The sequence below is a fragment of the Cnephaeus nilssonii genome, assembly GCF_951640355.1.
Source record: "Cnephaeus nilssonii genome assembly, chromosome: 5".
NCBI lineage: Eukaryota > Metazoa > Chordata > Mammalia > Chiroptera > Vespertilionidae > Cnephaeus > Cnephaeus nilssonii.
Window position 1 is genome coordinate 10564095 of NC_137076.1, and position 17345 is coordinate 10581439.

General features: G+C 50.5%; 1 protein-coding gene across 2 annotated transcripts; it reads left to right on the forward strand.

Annotated features, from left to right (window-relative positions):
- The first annotated feature begins 275 nt into the window (after positions 1 to 275).
- Positions 276 to 14870, forward strand: RAB11B (RAB11B, member RAS oncogene family). 2 transcript variants are annotated; one of them, XR_013813565.1, is made up of 6 exons: positions 276 to 512; positions 6885 to 7080; positions 8095 to 8288; positions 8609 to 8689; positions 9267 to 12948; positions 13190 to 14870. XR_013813565.1 is itself a non-coding variant. In XM_079771891.1 (5 exons), the coding sequence occupies exons 1-5, from the start codon at positions 473 to 475 to the stop codon at positions 9410 to 9412; spliced, it is 657 nt and encodes a 218-aa protein (XP_079628017.1). In that variant the 5' UTR covers positions 276 to 472; the 3' UTR covers positions 9413 to 13167. The 2 variants fall into 2 exon arrangements, 1 of the variants encoding a protein (XP_079628017.1); XM_079771891.1 differs by lacking the exon at positions 13190 to 14870 and having other exon boundaries at positions 9267 to 13167.
- Positions 14871 to 17345: the final 2475 nt, after the last annotated feature.

Below are 17345 nucleotides of genomic sequence, written 5' to 3' on the forward strand. Positions count from 1 at the left end.
GGAGCCCGTGGGCCCACACAGTGACCTATGATGTCATCCGGACGTTAGATAGCGTAACATTACCTGGGCGTAGCCCCACTTTCCTTCCCGGAGAGTTCCGCTGTTGGTCCGGCACGGTCTGTATCAAGCCTCTCATTGGCTACTCGCTCCGTCAATCCGTTTAATTATACCAGCCTTCCGCCCCGCCTTCCCGATCCAGTCTCTGAGAGGTTGACGCGGCTGTCACTTCAGAAAGGTCCGCATTCCTTCCGCCTTTCTACAGCCGACCAGAGGCGAGGAAGGTGGATCCTAGGCGGCGCCCACCTCGGGGGCTCTGCTTCCGCCTCTGATTGGCTGCTCTGGGTGCCCGTCGCTACGCCACCCGGCGCTGATTGACTATCCTGCCGCCGCTCTGCGCGGCGCCGGCCCCGCCCCCGTCGGGTGTTTGTGGTGGGGCTGCGGAGCCGCGGATCCCGCCGGAAGCGCCAGGACAATGGGGACCCGGGACGACGAGTACGACTACCTATTCAAAGGTATGGCCGGTGGGGCACAAATGGACGAGGTGCCGGCGGCCGACAAACGGGCCGAAGTTCCGTCCAGGCCGCTGGGCCCAGGTCGGAGCCCAGGACTTGGGGTCCGGCGGGACAGGCAGTCGAGAAGGCCGGGGCAGGCCGGTCTCGACAGCTTTGGGCCGGCGTATGCGACCCTGCAGACGCGGCAGACCTGAGGGCCCGAGGTTCCTTGGATGCGCCCAGGCAGGGCTGGAGCCCAGAGGAGGTGGGGCCCCCGGCGGTGGGAGAGGCCGTTGGAGGCGAGGCCTCGGGAGGGAACGGGACCGCCCCATCTTTGGAGGGCCGGTCTGGGTGGAAAGCTCCAGTAGGGGTGGGGGTGGGACCATTGGAGGCGGGGCTAGGATGTGGTGGGCGTGTCCAAGACGAGGGCGGACGGGTGGGGGCGGTGCTCTTCACCGGGTGGGCGTGGTTAGATTTAGTGTGAGCACCTTTCGGGGCGTGGCCGAGAAGGGAGGCGTGGACTCTGCGGGTTGAGATGTGTGTTGTGGGGGGACACCAGATTGCGTGGAGGGGTGCCTGGCGTGGGGATGGGGGGACTGTGTGTGTTGGACCCAATCCTGGTGGTTAACAGCAACAGTTATCTCTCTTAACTCTTAGGACTCTTTTTCAAGAGGATATATAAATCGTTTAATGATTACACATAATAGTGGATGATGCACAAAAAATTCCCAACTATAATTTTATCTGGTTCATAAGCCTTCATGAGTTTGCGTGTCATCCTTTCGAAGGGGCCTTGCTAAGCTCTATCATCCCAATTTTAGTATATGTGCTTCGGAAGCAAGCACACACTTAGAACTCTTAATAGCACTACCCAAGAACCTGCACTTTTATAAGCTCTTTACACACAAGAATTCATTGAAATCCTCACCACAACCCTGTGAGGTCAATATTATCCCGCCTCTTTTTTTATAGCCCTGGAAACCGGCCCAGGGAGACAAGGACATAGTGAATAAGTGTTAGAGCAGCATTTGAAACCAGGCCATTTGTTGGCTTTACCACTTAGGGAGTGTATTTGGGGGAGCTTATGGCCAGGATCTGGGACTAAGGTATCAGACAGCCTCCTTCAACACAGCACGATGATGGCTTGGGTCCAGGCCAACCTGCTGGGGGATTTTCCCAGCCGGAGGGACAGAGGGCTTTGTGAGCCTCAAGTATGGCCTATGTAGGTCAGGCAGCCATAGCTGGCCTGCAGCCAGTTGGGAAACTCCTTCACCCTGCCCCAAGCTGAAGAGACGTGCTACATGTTGCTAGAGTCCTTCATTTCTCAGCTCAGCTGGTTTAGGGGTCACTGGCTTTATAGTGCCTTCTGCGCCAACCTGGACTTTGGTCAGGCCTTCTGCTGTCCGTGCTGGCTGATAGTGGCTGCCCTTGAGAGCTAACTCCTGGGCCCACACAGGGTACTTTTTAAAAAAATCCTCACCTGCCGAAACCGGTTTGGCTCAATGTATAGAGCATCGGCCTGCGGACTGCAAGGTCCCAGGTTCGATTCCGGTCAAGGGCATGTACCTTGGTTGCGGGCACATCCCCAGTAGGGGGTGTGCAAGAGGCAGCTGATCGATATTTCTCTCTCATCGATGTTTCTAACTTTCTATCCCTCTCCCTTCCTCTCTGTAAAAAATCAATAAAATATTTTAAAAAAATAAAAATAAAATCCTCACCTGAGGATATTTTTCCCATTGCTTTTATTTATTTATTTATTTTAGAGAGAGAGTGGAGGGTAGGGAAGAAGGGTGGGGGGAGAAAAAGAGAGAGAGATAGAGAGACACAGAGAGAAACATCCAAGTGAGAGTGACACATTGATTGGTTGCCAGGGCCGGGGATAAAACCTGCAACTGAGGTATGTGCCCTTGATGGGAATTGAACCCATAGTCCTTCGGTCCACAGGCCGATACTATAACCACTGAGCCAAACTGGCCAGGTCCACATGGGGTACATTTGCTCTGCTGCCTGCTATGTGAGGGTCTGCCTGCCACACTAGCTGTTGGAATCTTTCCTTATTGGGTGACCATCCAGCATCTTGGGGCACGCGACCTGAGAACTTGGGAGGTGTGGAGAGTGGGTGGAGCACTCCCTACCTGGGTGAGAGAGTGCCCATTGCTGAGCCCCAGAGTCTTCACACAGCACCATGGGCTCTGGGAGGTGCCTGCAGGCTGATATGTCACTGGCAGTTGAGGTTGTGCGGTCAGCAGGCATCAGGTCAAGCCTTGGTGCAGACTAAGCCTTGTGGTTGGTCTCACCTTAGAGGCAGGGGAAGTTCTGTCAGGGTTTTGGGGACTGATGACAGGTGGTCTGGACTCCAATACTGCTACCCAGTATGCCCTTGGGTGGCTGCTCCTGGATCAAGGTGAGGCACACACCTGGCCCTGGCATTGCCAGGGCAGGGGACATTCCCCCTGCTACCCCCTCTATGTTTCTGTGGTCATTTGCTTGTTATTTTCATTTGTTTGCTGATACAAGTAATCCAGTTCCAAGTGTTTGCACAAATCATCTTTTGCCTTTGGGTTATTTCCTTGAAGTGTATTCCCAGAAGTTCAGTTACTGGGTCAGGGGCAATGAAGCAGCTGTGTCTAGTCCACTTCCTGGAAACTAATTCCAGTTCTGTGGCACCTGGCATGGGGGGATGGTGCCCGCCTGCCCTGCTTCCCTCCCCCACTGACCTCCTTTTCTGAGTCCACAAGGTCAGGGCTCTCCAAACTTTGGTCATCTGAGACCTTCCCTTCACACTTAAATCTTGTTGGAGGACCCCCCCCCCCCCCCCCACCACACACACACACCTTTATCCTTTAATGTTTGTCTTTAAATTTACTCAGGTTTTCATTCTTTTAAATGGGAAAAGCAAAGTCTATTTGGCTCTGGCAAATAAAGAAGGGAGGAGGGAAGCCAGCAGGCATGCCACAACCCCCACATAACATAAATATGGTGGGTAGACAGATACATAAATATGCTGCACACCCTCCCGTCCCAGCCCCTCCTGAGACCCCGTGGCCTGCAAAGGGTCAGGCCTGGGCATTAGAGAGACATCCAAGACATGACTGCATCAGAAGGGTTGACCAGGGCCAGCTTTCTCCCTGACCCTGCCACCTGGTAAAGGCCACCCTTTAGCAAAAAGGGGACAATCATCCTCCCACCCCACCCCATCCTATGCCCAACCTTCCTCAGGCTTCTGTCACCTTCCTCTGGCCCTGTCCTGGCACAAAGGGGCCAACCTCTCACTTTGGGACACTGGTTGCCGCCTGTCCAGCCCTCCCACCAGTCTTGTTTGTGTTGGCAGCCATATCACATGTTGGCTCTCCTGACCTCCACCCCAAGGCCAGCAGATCCTCCTGGGTGTTTTCCCCACGTGGTGTTTCTTTTCTTTGCTGCACATTCCCCTTTCCCCAGGAGTGAGGTTGTTTATTTGTACCTAATTATAGATTCTCACATTTATCCTGTCAACTGTGGGTCATTTTCCCAGCCCCATCAGTCCCTTAAGGCTCCCCTGGTTTCTCCTCTGATCGACCAGGCTGTGGTGTCTATAGTGGGACCCGTGGTGTCCCCAAGGGCCACCAAGGCCTTTCTAGAGCCACTCACCTGGCCCATAAGGACGTGGTTAATGTGGGAAGCTTCCACGGTGGCCCAGAGCCCTGTCCTCTGGGTTGTTTACACCCCTGCCCCATCTATAAGGACTTTTGGGAAAGGGGGCGAGGAGAGAGTGACTGCCAGCCCCAGTGTTCACCTCTCTCTGCCAAGTGCTCCCAAGGCAGCCTCCTGGCTCTGCCGCCTGTACAGGACTCCGCCAGGCCCACTGGTCCCAGAACCAAGCACACCATCTTCTCCCATTGCACATGGTGGTCCTGCTGTGCCCCAGCTTCAAACACCTCTTCTTGGTTCTCTCATTTCCAGGGGACTAGCTGTGGTAAGATTGCCCCCAAGTGCTGGTCCCTGGAGCCTGGGATAATCAGGGTCTGCTTCCTGGAGGAGAGATGGGACTCTGCCTGAAGTAGGGGAGTGTGCTCCCCACCCAAGTGGCCACTCAGTTTGCCTGAGCATCTGAGTGTGGGCCCTGGTGGTGCTACACTGTTATGGGGCAGGCCAGAGGACCCAGGCCTTCAAGAGTTGCCAGTTCTTTGTTTTTGCCAACTAGGCTTGCCTGCCCTGCCAGCCAAGTGGTGTGTCTGGGGAGGCCATTTCCTGGCCAGCATTGCCACCACCTTCTGTGGAAATGCTAGGGTCGTGTCCACAAGGGCCCTTTATTTCCCCGAGACAATAGATCGCTTGTGCCTTTGACAGTGCCATTCTCATTCCCACAATGTACCCAGAGCCAACCCAGCCACTGCCCTGCTGGCCATCTCTCTGCAGTGGGCACCTGTGCCAGGGAGTGCCCAGGCATCCTGGCCTTTCCAACATTTATATGGGCAATGGCTGGAGGCCCTCGTCCTATTCTTGCAGCCACTTTATCATTTGTTTGTTCACTCTGTCCTATGTGTGGGGTTCTGTGCCAGGGCCTGGGGATACAGCAGCGAATGAGACCATCTGATATCATACCCTTGAAGAAGACTGACGAGAAACAAATAAGTGAAACCTGGCAAGTGTGGGAGGGTGGTAAGAGCTATGGAGGAAAGGCAGGGTGTGGGAGTGGTGGGGAGTTTTGGAGGAGAGGGGTTTTAAGAGGACTGCAGGGAAGGCCACCTTGATTGAGTGCCATCTGAGACACCACATGGAGGAGATGAGGGTGGGAATCAGGTGGGTACCTGGGGAAGAACATTCCAGGCAAAAGGCAGTGTGCACTTGCACATCTCTGAGTCCTAGCGAGGAGGCCCGTGTGGCAGGGGCAGAGTCAGCAAGCAGGGGAGAGAGAGGAGGTAAGGGCAGGGAGGGGACAGGGACAGGTCATACAGGGCCTTGTGGGTCCTAGGGAGGACTTAGGCTTTTACCCCAAGGGAGGTTGGGAGCCCTGGAGGTCTGTGGGCAGAAGAGGAGCAGGACCTGACTCAGGTGCTCACAAGTACCCCCTGGTGGCTGCCTCGGGAGAACAGCCTGTTGGTTGGAGATGAGAGTAAACTCAGGGACACTAGAGGGGAGGCTGGCACTGCCACCCAGGGAAAGAAGGAGGCTGCCTGGATTACCTAGGGTTGGGGCAGAGACGGTGGTAAGAAGTTGGGGGAATCTGGACATGCACACATAACATTTTTCATCGAGGAGAAATTTTTCATCGGGCCGAGGGTGACCAAGCCTGCAGTGCTGACAGCTCTCCACCGGGCAGATCCACACTCAGATGCCAGAGCCCAAGGCCCATACTTGGGGGTCCATGTGGTTTCCAGCTGGGGCGTCTGATCTCTGTGTGTGTTGTTCCTTCTGTGCTGCATATACACCCAGGCATGTGTTCACACACAGACACAATGCTCCTCCAGTGTGCCCTGGGCTGAGGCCAGCCTTCCCGGGCCTAGGACCTTCCTGGATCATCTCGAGTGGCCCCACTCCTAATGGGAAAGACCCCCCAGGACTGCTTTGCCCTGCTCCGGAGGGCTCTTGTCCTGGCTGTTCCTGCAGGGCGGTCCAACCCTGGGGGTTGGCTGATGGGAGGGTTAGCGGGCTCTATTCCCTCTTAATTCCATGCAGAGGGCACATTTCTCTTTTGAATGGGCAAGTTGGCTGTGTTGGGCTGAATGTTGGTTTGCTTGCAGCCACTTTCCATGAAGAAGCAACAGGGTAGGCATGGGACATGAGGCTTCTCATTTCCTGTGACTTAAAACTCTGGAGCCAGATTCTTGTCGGTAGGAACGTGGTGGAACAATAATAATAATTGCTTTCCCACTTATCTTAGCTGGCTGGATGCTGGCTGAGTTCTGATCCTGCAAGCTCCTGTGTCCCCTTCCCTGAACTGGCTCTTGTCCCTGTCTTGCTTTTCACACCTGTGGAAAAGGCAGTCCAGAGAGGTTAAGTGACTTGCCCAAGGTCACCCACCCCAGCGCTTACTTGGCTGCAGTGAAAGTTTGGGGGCTGATGGATCCCCAAGTCACCTGCCTGCCTGGATGCATGGGTCCCTATGCCTTAGCTGGGGCAGCATTGCTCTGAAGGACCAGACATAGGCAAGGGTATTGTGCTGTCTGCAGTGGCTGTGTTTCTGGAAACCTGGAGCCACTGTTTGCTTCTGCACCAAGAAACGTGGTCCTTGGGCAAGGGGCCTAGACAGCTCTGACTCCACCCTGTTGTTAGCTGTCACGTTTCCGAAGAACCGGGGGCACTGCTGTGAAGGCTCTGCAGGTGGACGTGGGTGGCGTGTGGGTCTTTGCTGGGTGGGCTCCCCTGCTCTGCCCCGTGGGGCCGCACCTATATCCCTCCCCACCCTTACAGTGGTGCTCATCGGGGACTCGGGTGTGGGGAAGAGCAACCTGCTGTCCCGCTTCACCCGCAACGAATTCAACCTGGAGAGCAAGAGCACCATTGGCGTGGAGTTCGCCACCCGCAGCATCCAGGTGGACGGCAAGACCATCAAGGCGCAGATCTGGGACACCGCTGGCCAGGAACGCTACCGTGCCATCACCTCCGCGTGAGTGGCAGGGATGGGGAAATGTAGGTCTTGGACATAGGGCTAGGGGCTCTGAAGGAGGGGTAGGAGTTGGGCAGGAGGAGAAGGGGAGAGCACAGCCCTGAGAGCAGTTGGTCCAGGGTGGAGGGATGAGACGCCCCCCAGGAGCTGTGGGACCCTCGGGAAGACCAGTGCCCACTCTTGACCACTCTGTGACCTCATATGGGCATGTCCAATGGCTCCTCGGACCCCTGGAGTGGGCCATTCTACTCTGCCCACCCCTCAGTCCTGCCTGCTTGGCCTGCCCTGCCTGGCTATGTTCCAAGTCTTCCTCTTTCTCAGCTCCCTACGGCCACCCAGCCATCAGGACCGACTGGAGCTGCCTCCTCCCAGCCGCCTTGGCCATTTCCCCATTGGTCATGCTTTCCTCTCACTGCCTTCCACTGAAGCCTGGTTACCTCTTCCTCTCTTTAATCCCTCAGGGTGGATGTGTGTCCGTTAGTCTTCTTGGTGCGCCAGGCCACAGCAGGCATTGGAGCTTTGGCCGAGCAGCAGCCCTTTCCTGCATAGGCACTGTTTCCTCCTCCCTTTTTGTGGGTGTCTCCTGACCTCAGGCCTCCACAGCCTTTTTATTTATTTATGTTCTTAATGTATATTTTTTATTGATTTCAGAGAGGAAGGGAGAGAGAGAGAGAAATATCAATGATGAGCAAAAACCATTGATCGGCTGCCTCCTGCGCGCCCCCTACTGGGGACCGAGCCTACAACCTGGGCATGTGTAGGGCTTGACCGGAATTGAATCTGGGACCCTTCAGTCCACAGGACAACGCTCTATCCACTGAGCCAAACCGGCTAGGATAGGCCCCCACAGTCTTTAGTTGAATCTGGGGCACAGAGTCCTCTCGCAAGGCCATGAAGGTCGCCCCTCGGCTGGGCTCTGTGTGGGTCCAGGAGCTGCTGACCACAGAATCTTGAGGGCCGCATTGGGACGCTGGCAGGCAGCTCATTCCTGGGCCCTGCCCCCTGTCCCCACAGGTACTACCGAGGTGCAGTGGGTGCACTGCTGGTGTATGACATCGCCAAGCACCTGACATACGAGAATGTGGAACGCTGGCTGAAGGAGCTGAGGGACCATGCTGACAGTAACATCGTCATCATGCTGGTGGGCAACAAGAGCGACCTGCGCCACCTGCGGGCTGTGCCCACTGATGAGGCCCGAGCCTTCGCAGGTGAGCACCTACCAGTTGGCGAAGGGTTTCACTTAGGGTCAGGGCCCTCCCACAGGGGCCAGCTCCTGAGAGCGGGACTTTGATTAAGGCATCCGTGAAGTTTCTGGAAAGCCAGCAGCCCCCTCCAGGTCCTCCCATTTTCCCTGGCTGTGAGCATGGCCACAGTGCCATCCTCCCTCTTCAAGGAGTGGGCATCTCAGTCCTACCCTCTTGGCCCAGCCCTTCATTCCCTGGGCCAGCTGAGTGGTTAGGCACACAGGGGCCCCTAGAGGATGCAGGAGAGCCCCCTGCTCACCTGGGCAATATTCTCTCTGTTCCAGAGAAGAACAACTTGTCCTTCATTGAGACCTCAGCCTTGGACTCCACCAACGTAGAGGAAGCTTTCAAGAACATTCTCACAGGTTATCCCAGGGTCTGGTGGGGGCCACAGGAACCCCCAGCAGGCCCACCAACGGTGGTGTGGGAAGGGCACCAGCTACACTGGTTGCATGCTTCAGAATGCAGCCCCTGACCCTTCATTTCTTAAACCTGCTGGTCAGTCTGGGCAGGAGGACAGACATGGCAAACTCTGTGAAGTCAGGCTAGATCCCACCCGTACTGGCACTTGGCACCCAGCTCCATGGGTAAACCCATGGCTCCACCAGGGAACAGCCAGAGGGGACTGCAGATGGCCTCAGGCCCAGAGCTCCTGGTTTTCTGGAAGTTTATTCTGAGGAGAAAGGGGTCTCTGATCTTTATGAAGAAGAGGCCTGGGCTGGGGAGGGTATCTCTGTGACCAGATGTGGGTTCTACCCTTGCTGAGTGCACAGGAGAGAATCCTATGTCAGAGGTGCAGGTAGGCCACAGTGGGGGCCTTTGGGAGGGGCACAACCTTAGGGGCACACCCTGGAGGAGGTGACATCCAGATGAGTCCTGCAGGGGGCCAGTCACCACAGGCAAGAATATGCACGGCACTCACCTCACATCCCCCCATTGCAGAGATCTACCGCATCGTGTCACAGAAGCAAATTGCAGACCGCGCAGCCCATGACGAGTCCCCTGGTAACAACGTGGTGGACATCAGTGTGCCACCCACTACTGATGGACAGAAACCGAGCAAGCTGCAGTGCTGCCAGAACCTGTGACTGCCCCGTGCCTCGTCCAAGTATGCGTGCGTGCACATCCTCATCCTTCGCCTGCCCCTCACCATGATGTCTTCTCTGACCCGACCCTCTCTGTCCCTCTGCGACTGGCTCCTACCCCTCCACTGAGCTCTGCACAGTCAGCTGGGGCTTAGGAAGAACAGGAGTCCAGCTGCACCATCTGTCCTTCTCCCCCGCCCCAGGGAAGCTTGAAACCTGGCTGCTGCACCTATTCTTCTTGGGTCCCAGTGGGCCTCTGGGTGGGGTAAGGTGGGGAGGGTGGCAAGATGGACCAGGCCAGCCAGAGGCAAGAGGATGGGCACACCAAGCAGGCTTCAATTTTCCACAGCAGACTCCAGGGAGCAATTACCTCCCTTCCTCTCTGGCCAGTTGTCCCAGCTAGCCCTGGTCCCCACCCAGAACCCCCTCTGGGCTGAAGCCTGAAGAACAAGTGACCAGGGGACTGGGTCAGGCAGACAGAGGCTCCTGGCACCCTACCACCCACATACAGCCAGCACCGGCATATGCCTTTGACCTCGGCCTCTCCTGTGCGTGCGTGAATCCAGCTCCTGCCTGTAGATATATGCTGGGAGAAGACCTCCCCCCCTTTCTGCACGCAGCGCACTCCCCACCCCTCCCTGTGCCCTTCTCTCTGTCTTGTCTCCCTGTCTGGTCAGGAACTGTTTGCAAGTGAAGCAATATCTCAGTGTTTTGTATATACAACCGCTCTTGTAGCCTTTGTTTTTTTTGTTATTGTAGAGAAACAGATTCTTTATACACTTTGTAAGATTGACGCCAAACCCCAGCTCTCAGATCTCTTATTCTCCCTGTGGCCCCTGTTGCCCCGATGCCTCATTTCTCTGTCCCGTTACTAAAATGTGTAACCCGACTTCCTGGACAGAAACCTGCTGCTGCACTTTTGTCTTCTTTCTCTCCTCCAGGTGGCCACCCCTGAGCCAGGCCCCTTGCTGCACACATCCTTCACTGGGCTGCACCACCGGGCTCAGCCTCACAGGGAGCTAGAACACCAGGCCTGAACCCCTGCTCAGGACCATGCAGAGGCCACTGAGCTGACCACGGAGGCCCTGGGGGGGCGGGGTAAGGGTGGGAGGGAAGGCTGGGTGAGGGGTTGACTTTAAACTCCTTGCTGCAAGGACCACCAGCTCTAGGACTTGAGTGTGGCCCTCCAGGAGGAGGTGGGCTGTGTCCACTGCTTTCAGCTCCCAGCTCTGGCAGTTGGACTGCTCATTGCTTCCATCTGTTCCCCACCTGGCCACCACTTCCCCAAGTCCCAGCAAGGACTAGTAAGAGGGGCTGGCCCACATGTTGGCAGTACCAGTCCCATCCCAGACTGACCTCTGAGGAGGGCTGAATGGGATGCTTGTCCACAGGGGCAGGACTGGCCTGAGGGCAGGTTCCCAAAGTGGAGGGGGAGGAGGTATGCCCAGTCCTGTCCCTGCACTGATCACATGACCCAATGGGTGTTCCCTCTCACCTGAGTGTTGGTAGCTATTCTAGAAGCTCCAGCCTCTGGCTGAACCCCTTGTGCCCTTGACCCCTAGGAGAGCCACCAGAGGGGAACTCCAGGCTCTGCTGCCCTGCCCAGACATCCCTCCAAAAGAGCTCTTGAGTCATAGGGGCTGTTCTCACAGGAGTTGGGTGAGCCAGAGCCCATGCTCCAGGCTGAGGAGCACCCTGGGCTGGGGATCTGGTGGGGTGCACAATTTAGGGCCCATTTACATGGATCCCAGGTCCCCTGGGTTTGGGTAGGGTGTGCTATGGAGAGGCAGAGGGTGAGTGGGAGCTTCAGGAGGACCAGTGAAGCACTCAGGCACGCGAAAGGGTTTCAAGCAGTCAAAGATCAAATCTTCGTGAAGCCACAGATTGACCGTACCTGGGCACATGCCAGTATTTAGACTGATGTGACTCTGTCCCCTTGGAGGGTGATAGTCCAGTTATACTATTTCAGTTACTCTAATTTCAGTAATTTAATAAGCACAGTATGCTGGCTTTGTGCTAAGCACTGTTCTTCAGAGTTTTTTGTTTTGTTTTTTTATGGTAAAATAAACATTACCAAAAAAATGTTTTAATTGATTTTTAGAGAGAGGAAGGGAGAGAAGGAGAAAGATCGATTTGTTTTCCACTTATTTATGCATTCATTGGTTGATTTTTGTATGTGCCCTGGCTGGAAATCAAACCCCAACCTTGGCTTATCGGGACAATGCTCTAACAAACTGAGCTACCTGGCCAAGGCCATCTCAACCATTTTTAACAGTACAGTTTAGTGGCATTAATGTGGTACACTCACATTTGTTGTACTACCATCACCACCATCAATCTCCAGATCTTTCTCATCTTCCCAAAATGAAACTCTGTCCCCATTAAACATTAATCCCCCACCTCCCTCCCCCATCCCCCGGCACTCACCATTCTATTTTCAGTCTCTATGAATTTGTTAACCTAAGAATGTCCAAACATGTAGAGAATTTTTATTAGAATGTATTTGGGGATAACCCTGACAGGTGTGGTTCAGTTAATTGGAGCATTGTTCTGTACTCCAAAAGGTGGTGGGTTCGATTCTCGATCAAGGTTACATACCCAGGTTCTATCCTGGTCAGGGTGCTTTTGGGAGGCAACTGGTCCATGTTTCTCTCACGTTGATGTTACTCTCTCCCTCTCCCTCTCTCTCCTTCCTCTCTCGAAAATCAATTTTAAAACATTTATTTGAGGATAAATTATCAGAGGATACACCTGGAAGCAAAATTTCAACAGTCTGAGAAAAATGCTTTGGAGAATAACAATTTGCAATTTCTTTTATGCATTTGAGATTAAGGAGGAAGACTATATGAAAGTGAGAAGGCAAGATGGTGATCAAATTACAGGATAGTTAAGATCATGTGCTCTCGTATGCTTTAGAAGGAGGTATCTGAAAGAGCATTTCAAAGATGGGTTAACAGGATCAATGAACAGGTCTTGCTGAAGGCAAAGATAAGCTATTTAGTAAAGAAGTTATGTCAGGTGTGACTACCCACTATGAACTGCCCAGTTAGCAATTTAGTTAGTTTTTTGTTAATACCCAAGAATTATTTTTCCATTGATTTTAAAAAATATAAATAAAATTTTTCCATTGATCGGCTGCCTCCTGCACGCCCTCTACTGGGGATCGAGCCCCCAACCCAAGCATGTGCCCTTGACTGGAATCGAACCCAGGACCCTCCAGTCCTCAGGCCAACACTCTATCCACTGAGCCAAACCAGCCAGGACTTCGTTGATTTTTTATTTTTTTAAGAGAGTGGAAGGGAAGGGGAGAGGAGGTGAGAGAGAGAGAGAGAAAAAAACATTGATGTAAGAAAGACACATCAATAGTTTGCCTTCCGCAGCAAGTGCCCTGACCTGGGCGGGGATTGAACCTGCAACCCAGGTAAGTGCCCTTGACAGAATCAAACTCTGGACCCTTTGGTTAGCGGGCCAACACTCTAATCACCTAGCAACACCAGCCAAGACCCAGTTAGCAACTTATGATCAGACCACCCAGCGAGGTCACTTTCTTTTTTTTTTTTTTATAATATATTTTATTGATTTTTTACAGAGAGGAAGAGAGAGGGATAGAGAGTTAGAAACATCGATGAGAGAGAATCATCGATCAGCTGCCTCTTGCACACCCCCTACTGGGGATGTGCCCGCAACCAAGGTACATGCCCTTGACCGGAATCGAACCTGGGACCCTTGAGTCCGCAGGCCAACGCTCTATCCACTGAGCCAAACCGGTTTCGGTGCGAGGTCACTTTCGATAGAATTCCCCCCCCCCTTTTTTTTGCCCACAAATTTGACTCCTATAGGTACCTCATAAAAGTGGAATACTATAGTATTTGTCCTCAGGGTTTATCCATGTTGTAGCAGGTATCCAGATGGCCTTCCTTTTTAGGCTGAATAGTATTCCATTGTATGGATGGACCGCATTGTGTTTATCCTTCTTCTGTCGATGGGCACTTGGGTTGCTTCCACCTTTTGCTACTGGGAATCACGCTGCTATGAATGGCGTGCAAATACCTGTTTGAATCCCTGCTTTCAATTCTTTTGGGTGGAATTGCTGGATCAAATGGTAATTCTGTGTTTCATATTTTTGAGTAACTGTTAATCTAAATAAATTATGCAATAAAAGAATATAGTTCCACAAAAAAATAATCTTTTATGTCATAACAGTTCCTCAAAAAATTAAATATAGAATACCATGTGATTCAGGAGGTGGGCATAATTTACCATCCTCAATTTATAGACGGAACAGAAGTCATTGATGGGAAAAATAAATAAATGGATATTTTCAAAAAAGTGACTCTCCCAGGGTCCCACAGTTAATAAGTAAGCAAGTTTCCACACCAGAGCTATATAGTAACCACTTAGCTAGCAGGTTTCTCCAAATGTTTATTGAGTGCTTACTATGTGCCAGAAAGCCCTAACAATTGAAGAAAATGCCCAGATAAAAGACTGGGAAGAAGTATACCAAAATTAAAAATAATTTTTTGTTTTATTTTATTATGGCCCTAGCTGGTTTGGCTCAGTGGATAGAACATTGGTCTGCAGACTGAAGGGTCCAGGGCTCGATTTCAGTCAAGGACACATACTTTGGTTGCAGGCTTGATTTCCTGGCCCTCGTTGGGGTGTGTGCAGGAGGCAACCAATTGATGTGTCTCACATTGAGGATTCTCTCTGTGTCTCCCCTTCCCACTCTCAAAAAAAAAAAAAAAAAAAATCAATGGAAAAATATCCTCAGGGAATGATTAACAACAAAATTTTATTATGTCCCAGCCAGTGTCATCCAAGAGATCACAGTTCGATTACTGATCATGGCACATGTCCCAGTTTTGGGCTTGATCCCCAGTGGAGGCATGCAGGAGGCAGCCGATTGATGTTTTTCATCAATGTTTCTCTTTCTCTCCCTCTTCCTCTCTCTGAAATCAATAAAAATATATTTAAAAATAAATTTAAAAAAAGGAATTCTATGAAAAGTAACCTTACAGGGTATTCTGATTATAATTCCTAACTGGGCAGGTCATGGTGGGTAGTCGCATCCCAGGCATATAACTTTTTAGTAAATGGTTTATTTCTGTGCATCTAGATTAACCTTTGAAATGCCTCTTTTTAAAACCTTTTTAATGTGGACCACTCTTTCAGACCCATCCTCTAAAGTATAACCATCCTCAAAGGAGCACAATCTTAACTATTCTGTAATCCAATCTCTACCTTGCTTTCTCACACTTTCATGTAATCTTCCTTGTGTTCCTTCTTTAATTTTGAATGCATAAAGGAAACTGCCAATTGTTATTTTGTGGAGCATTTTATTTGTTTTTATTGTTATTTATTATTATTATTATTTTGGCAGAGCATTTTATTTATTTTATTTATTTATTATTTTTTTTGTATAGAGCATTTAATTTATTGGTCTTTGGGGGAATCTGATGCATCACCAGGTGCATTACAACTGAGCCATTAATCTCGTAGCTTCGTCAACATTCGCTGGTCTGTTTTCCGGACTCGGCTGAGGAGCCAGCTGTTTCTGCAGAGGCTCAAGGGAAAGGCCTTGAGAGAAGTGAGCAAGCTCCTTCTGTATGTCCACAAAAGCTTCATTCATTCTTCTAACTTTTTCAGCATTCACAATGTTTATCTGCCAACACCAGGACTACTTGCTCCATGAAAGATGTCCAGCCTCGGCTCACTAAGCTCCAGGCCTGGCGTCACTGCTTGGGGCTTCACCAACAACCTAATGCTGTGGCCTTGTCTGGCAGAGCATTTTAGATCTTACTCCCTGGCATCGGTTTTGGCTCAAGTAAACTCATAAAAATTCTCTACAAGTTTGAGCTTTTTAAAAAATATATATATTTTTATTGATTTCAGAGAGGAAGAGAGAGAGAGAGAGGGAGAGAGAGAGAAACATCAATGATAAGAAAGAATCATTGATTGGCTGCCTCCTGCATGCCCCACACTGGGGATGGAGCCTGCAACCCAGGCAGGTGCCCTTGACCAGAATCCACAGGCCGACGCTCTATCCACTGAGCCAAACCGGCCAGGGCTGAGCTTTTCTTATGTCAAAAGAACCCTTACATTGCCACCATCCAACTTCAGTCAGTATAATTACACCCTTTAGCAGCTATCTTGCTACCATGAGAAAAAGGCCAAGAGGATCTCAGTCATTGACCCTATCATCATTTGACCAAACCAATGCCAGCAGCCATCCTCCTCTAGAATTCTTGTTGAAACTAACAAAAATTGGCTCATCAATGAACATTAAATCTGGTGGGTGAAGGTTTATTGAGTAACAGGATAATTAGTTTCAAAGTATTTTCCCATAACTCACTTATTAACAAGTACAACATAATAAATCATGCTGGAGAAACCTAGCAGACGATTTTAATCAGGTTAGCATAATCAGTGATGGAAGAAATCAACATTCTATGCCTCCTGATATATGTATACACTGAGAACACCATCACTTCTGTGGTTCCTGTCCCAAATGCATAAATCATGAGGAAATACTACACAAACATCAGTTCAGGGGCTTTCTAAAAATAACTAGCCTATAATCTTCCAAAGTATTAAGGTCATGAAAGACAAGGAAAGATTGAGGAATTGTTCTAGACTGAAGGAGATTGAATTAGATGGCAAAATATAATATTTAATCCTGGGATGGATTCTGGAACTTTAAAGGACTTGATTGAAACTATAAATAATATTTAGGAATGACATGGTAATATCGGATCAATATTAATTTCCTGATTTTTGAGGTTGCACTGAGATTAAGTGGAAGAGTGTACTTATACTTAAGAAAAATACACTGAAGTATTAAGGATTAATGAGATACCATGTGTGTACCTGATACTCAAAGGACTGAAATATTAACAATTGGGCAAAAAGTTTATGGGAGCTCTGTGCATTATTTCTGCAACTTTTATGTTTATTGGACATTATTTTAACATAAAAAAAACTTTAACCACTGGGCCCTATAGGGACACCTAGCACACAAAGCCACTCTATAAAAAAAAAAAATTAACCTGAGCCCTGGCAGTTGTCGTCCTGATACACCAAGGTTGCAGGTATAATGCCTGGTCAGGGCACATAGAAGAAGCAACCAATGAACAACAAAATTGATGTTACCTTTTTAAAAATGTTTATTGATTACAGAGAGGAAGGGAGAGAGAGAGAGAAACATCAATAATGAGAATCATTGATCAGCTGCCTCCTGCACATCCCACACTGGGGATCAAGCCCACAACCCAGGCCATGTGCCCTGACCAGGAATTGAACCATGACCTCCTGGCTCATAGGTCAACGCTCAACCACTGAGCCACACCGGCTGGGCCAAAATTGATGTTTCTCTTTCTCTCTGCCCCTTCTCTCAAATCAATAAGTAGAAAGTTTAAAAAAATTTAACCCAAGTGCATAGATTTAAACATTTGGTGTGTTTTGATTTGCAATCATTATCCTTAAAGGAGGCCAAATTGTCCACCTTGCTGCCAGTGGGATCTTCTTTTAGTTGGCCCACGTTGACACTACATTAGTAGGTAATGTCTTTGACAACTATTGTGCTTTCTGGTATATCACGATGTGCCAAGTTTATTTTGTACATTTCCTGTACCAGACCAAGAATCAGTCATTTCCCCAAGGTTCCCTGGTTCTTTCCATTGGAAATGATACTTAAAGTCCACAAGCTTGAGGAACACTCACTGCAATGAGGTTGGTCTTTGTTTCTGACCTTTTTAGTGGACAAAACTAAAGAATGTTTGCTTTTTATTTATTTTTTAATATATTTGTATTGATTTCAGAAAGGAAGGGAGAGGAAGAGAGAGAAACATCAATGATGAAAATCATTGATCAGCTGCCTCCTCTAGCCCCTACTGGGGTTTGAGCCCGAAACCCGACCTCTTGGTTCATAGGTCAATGC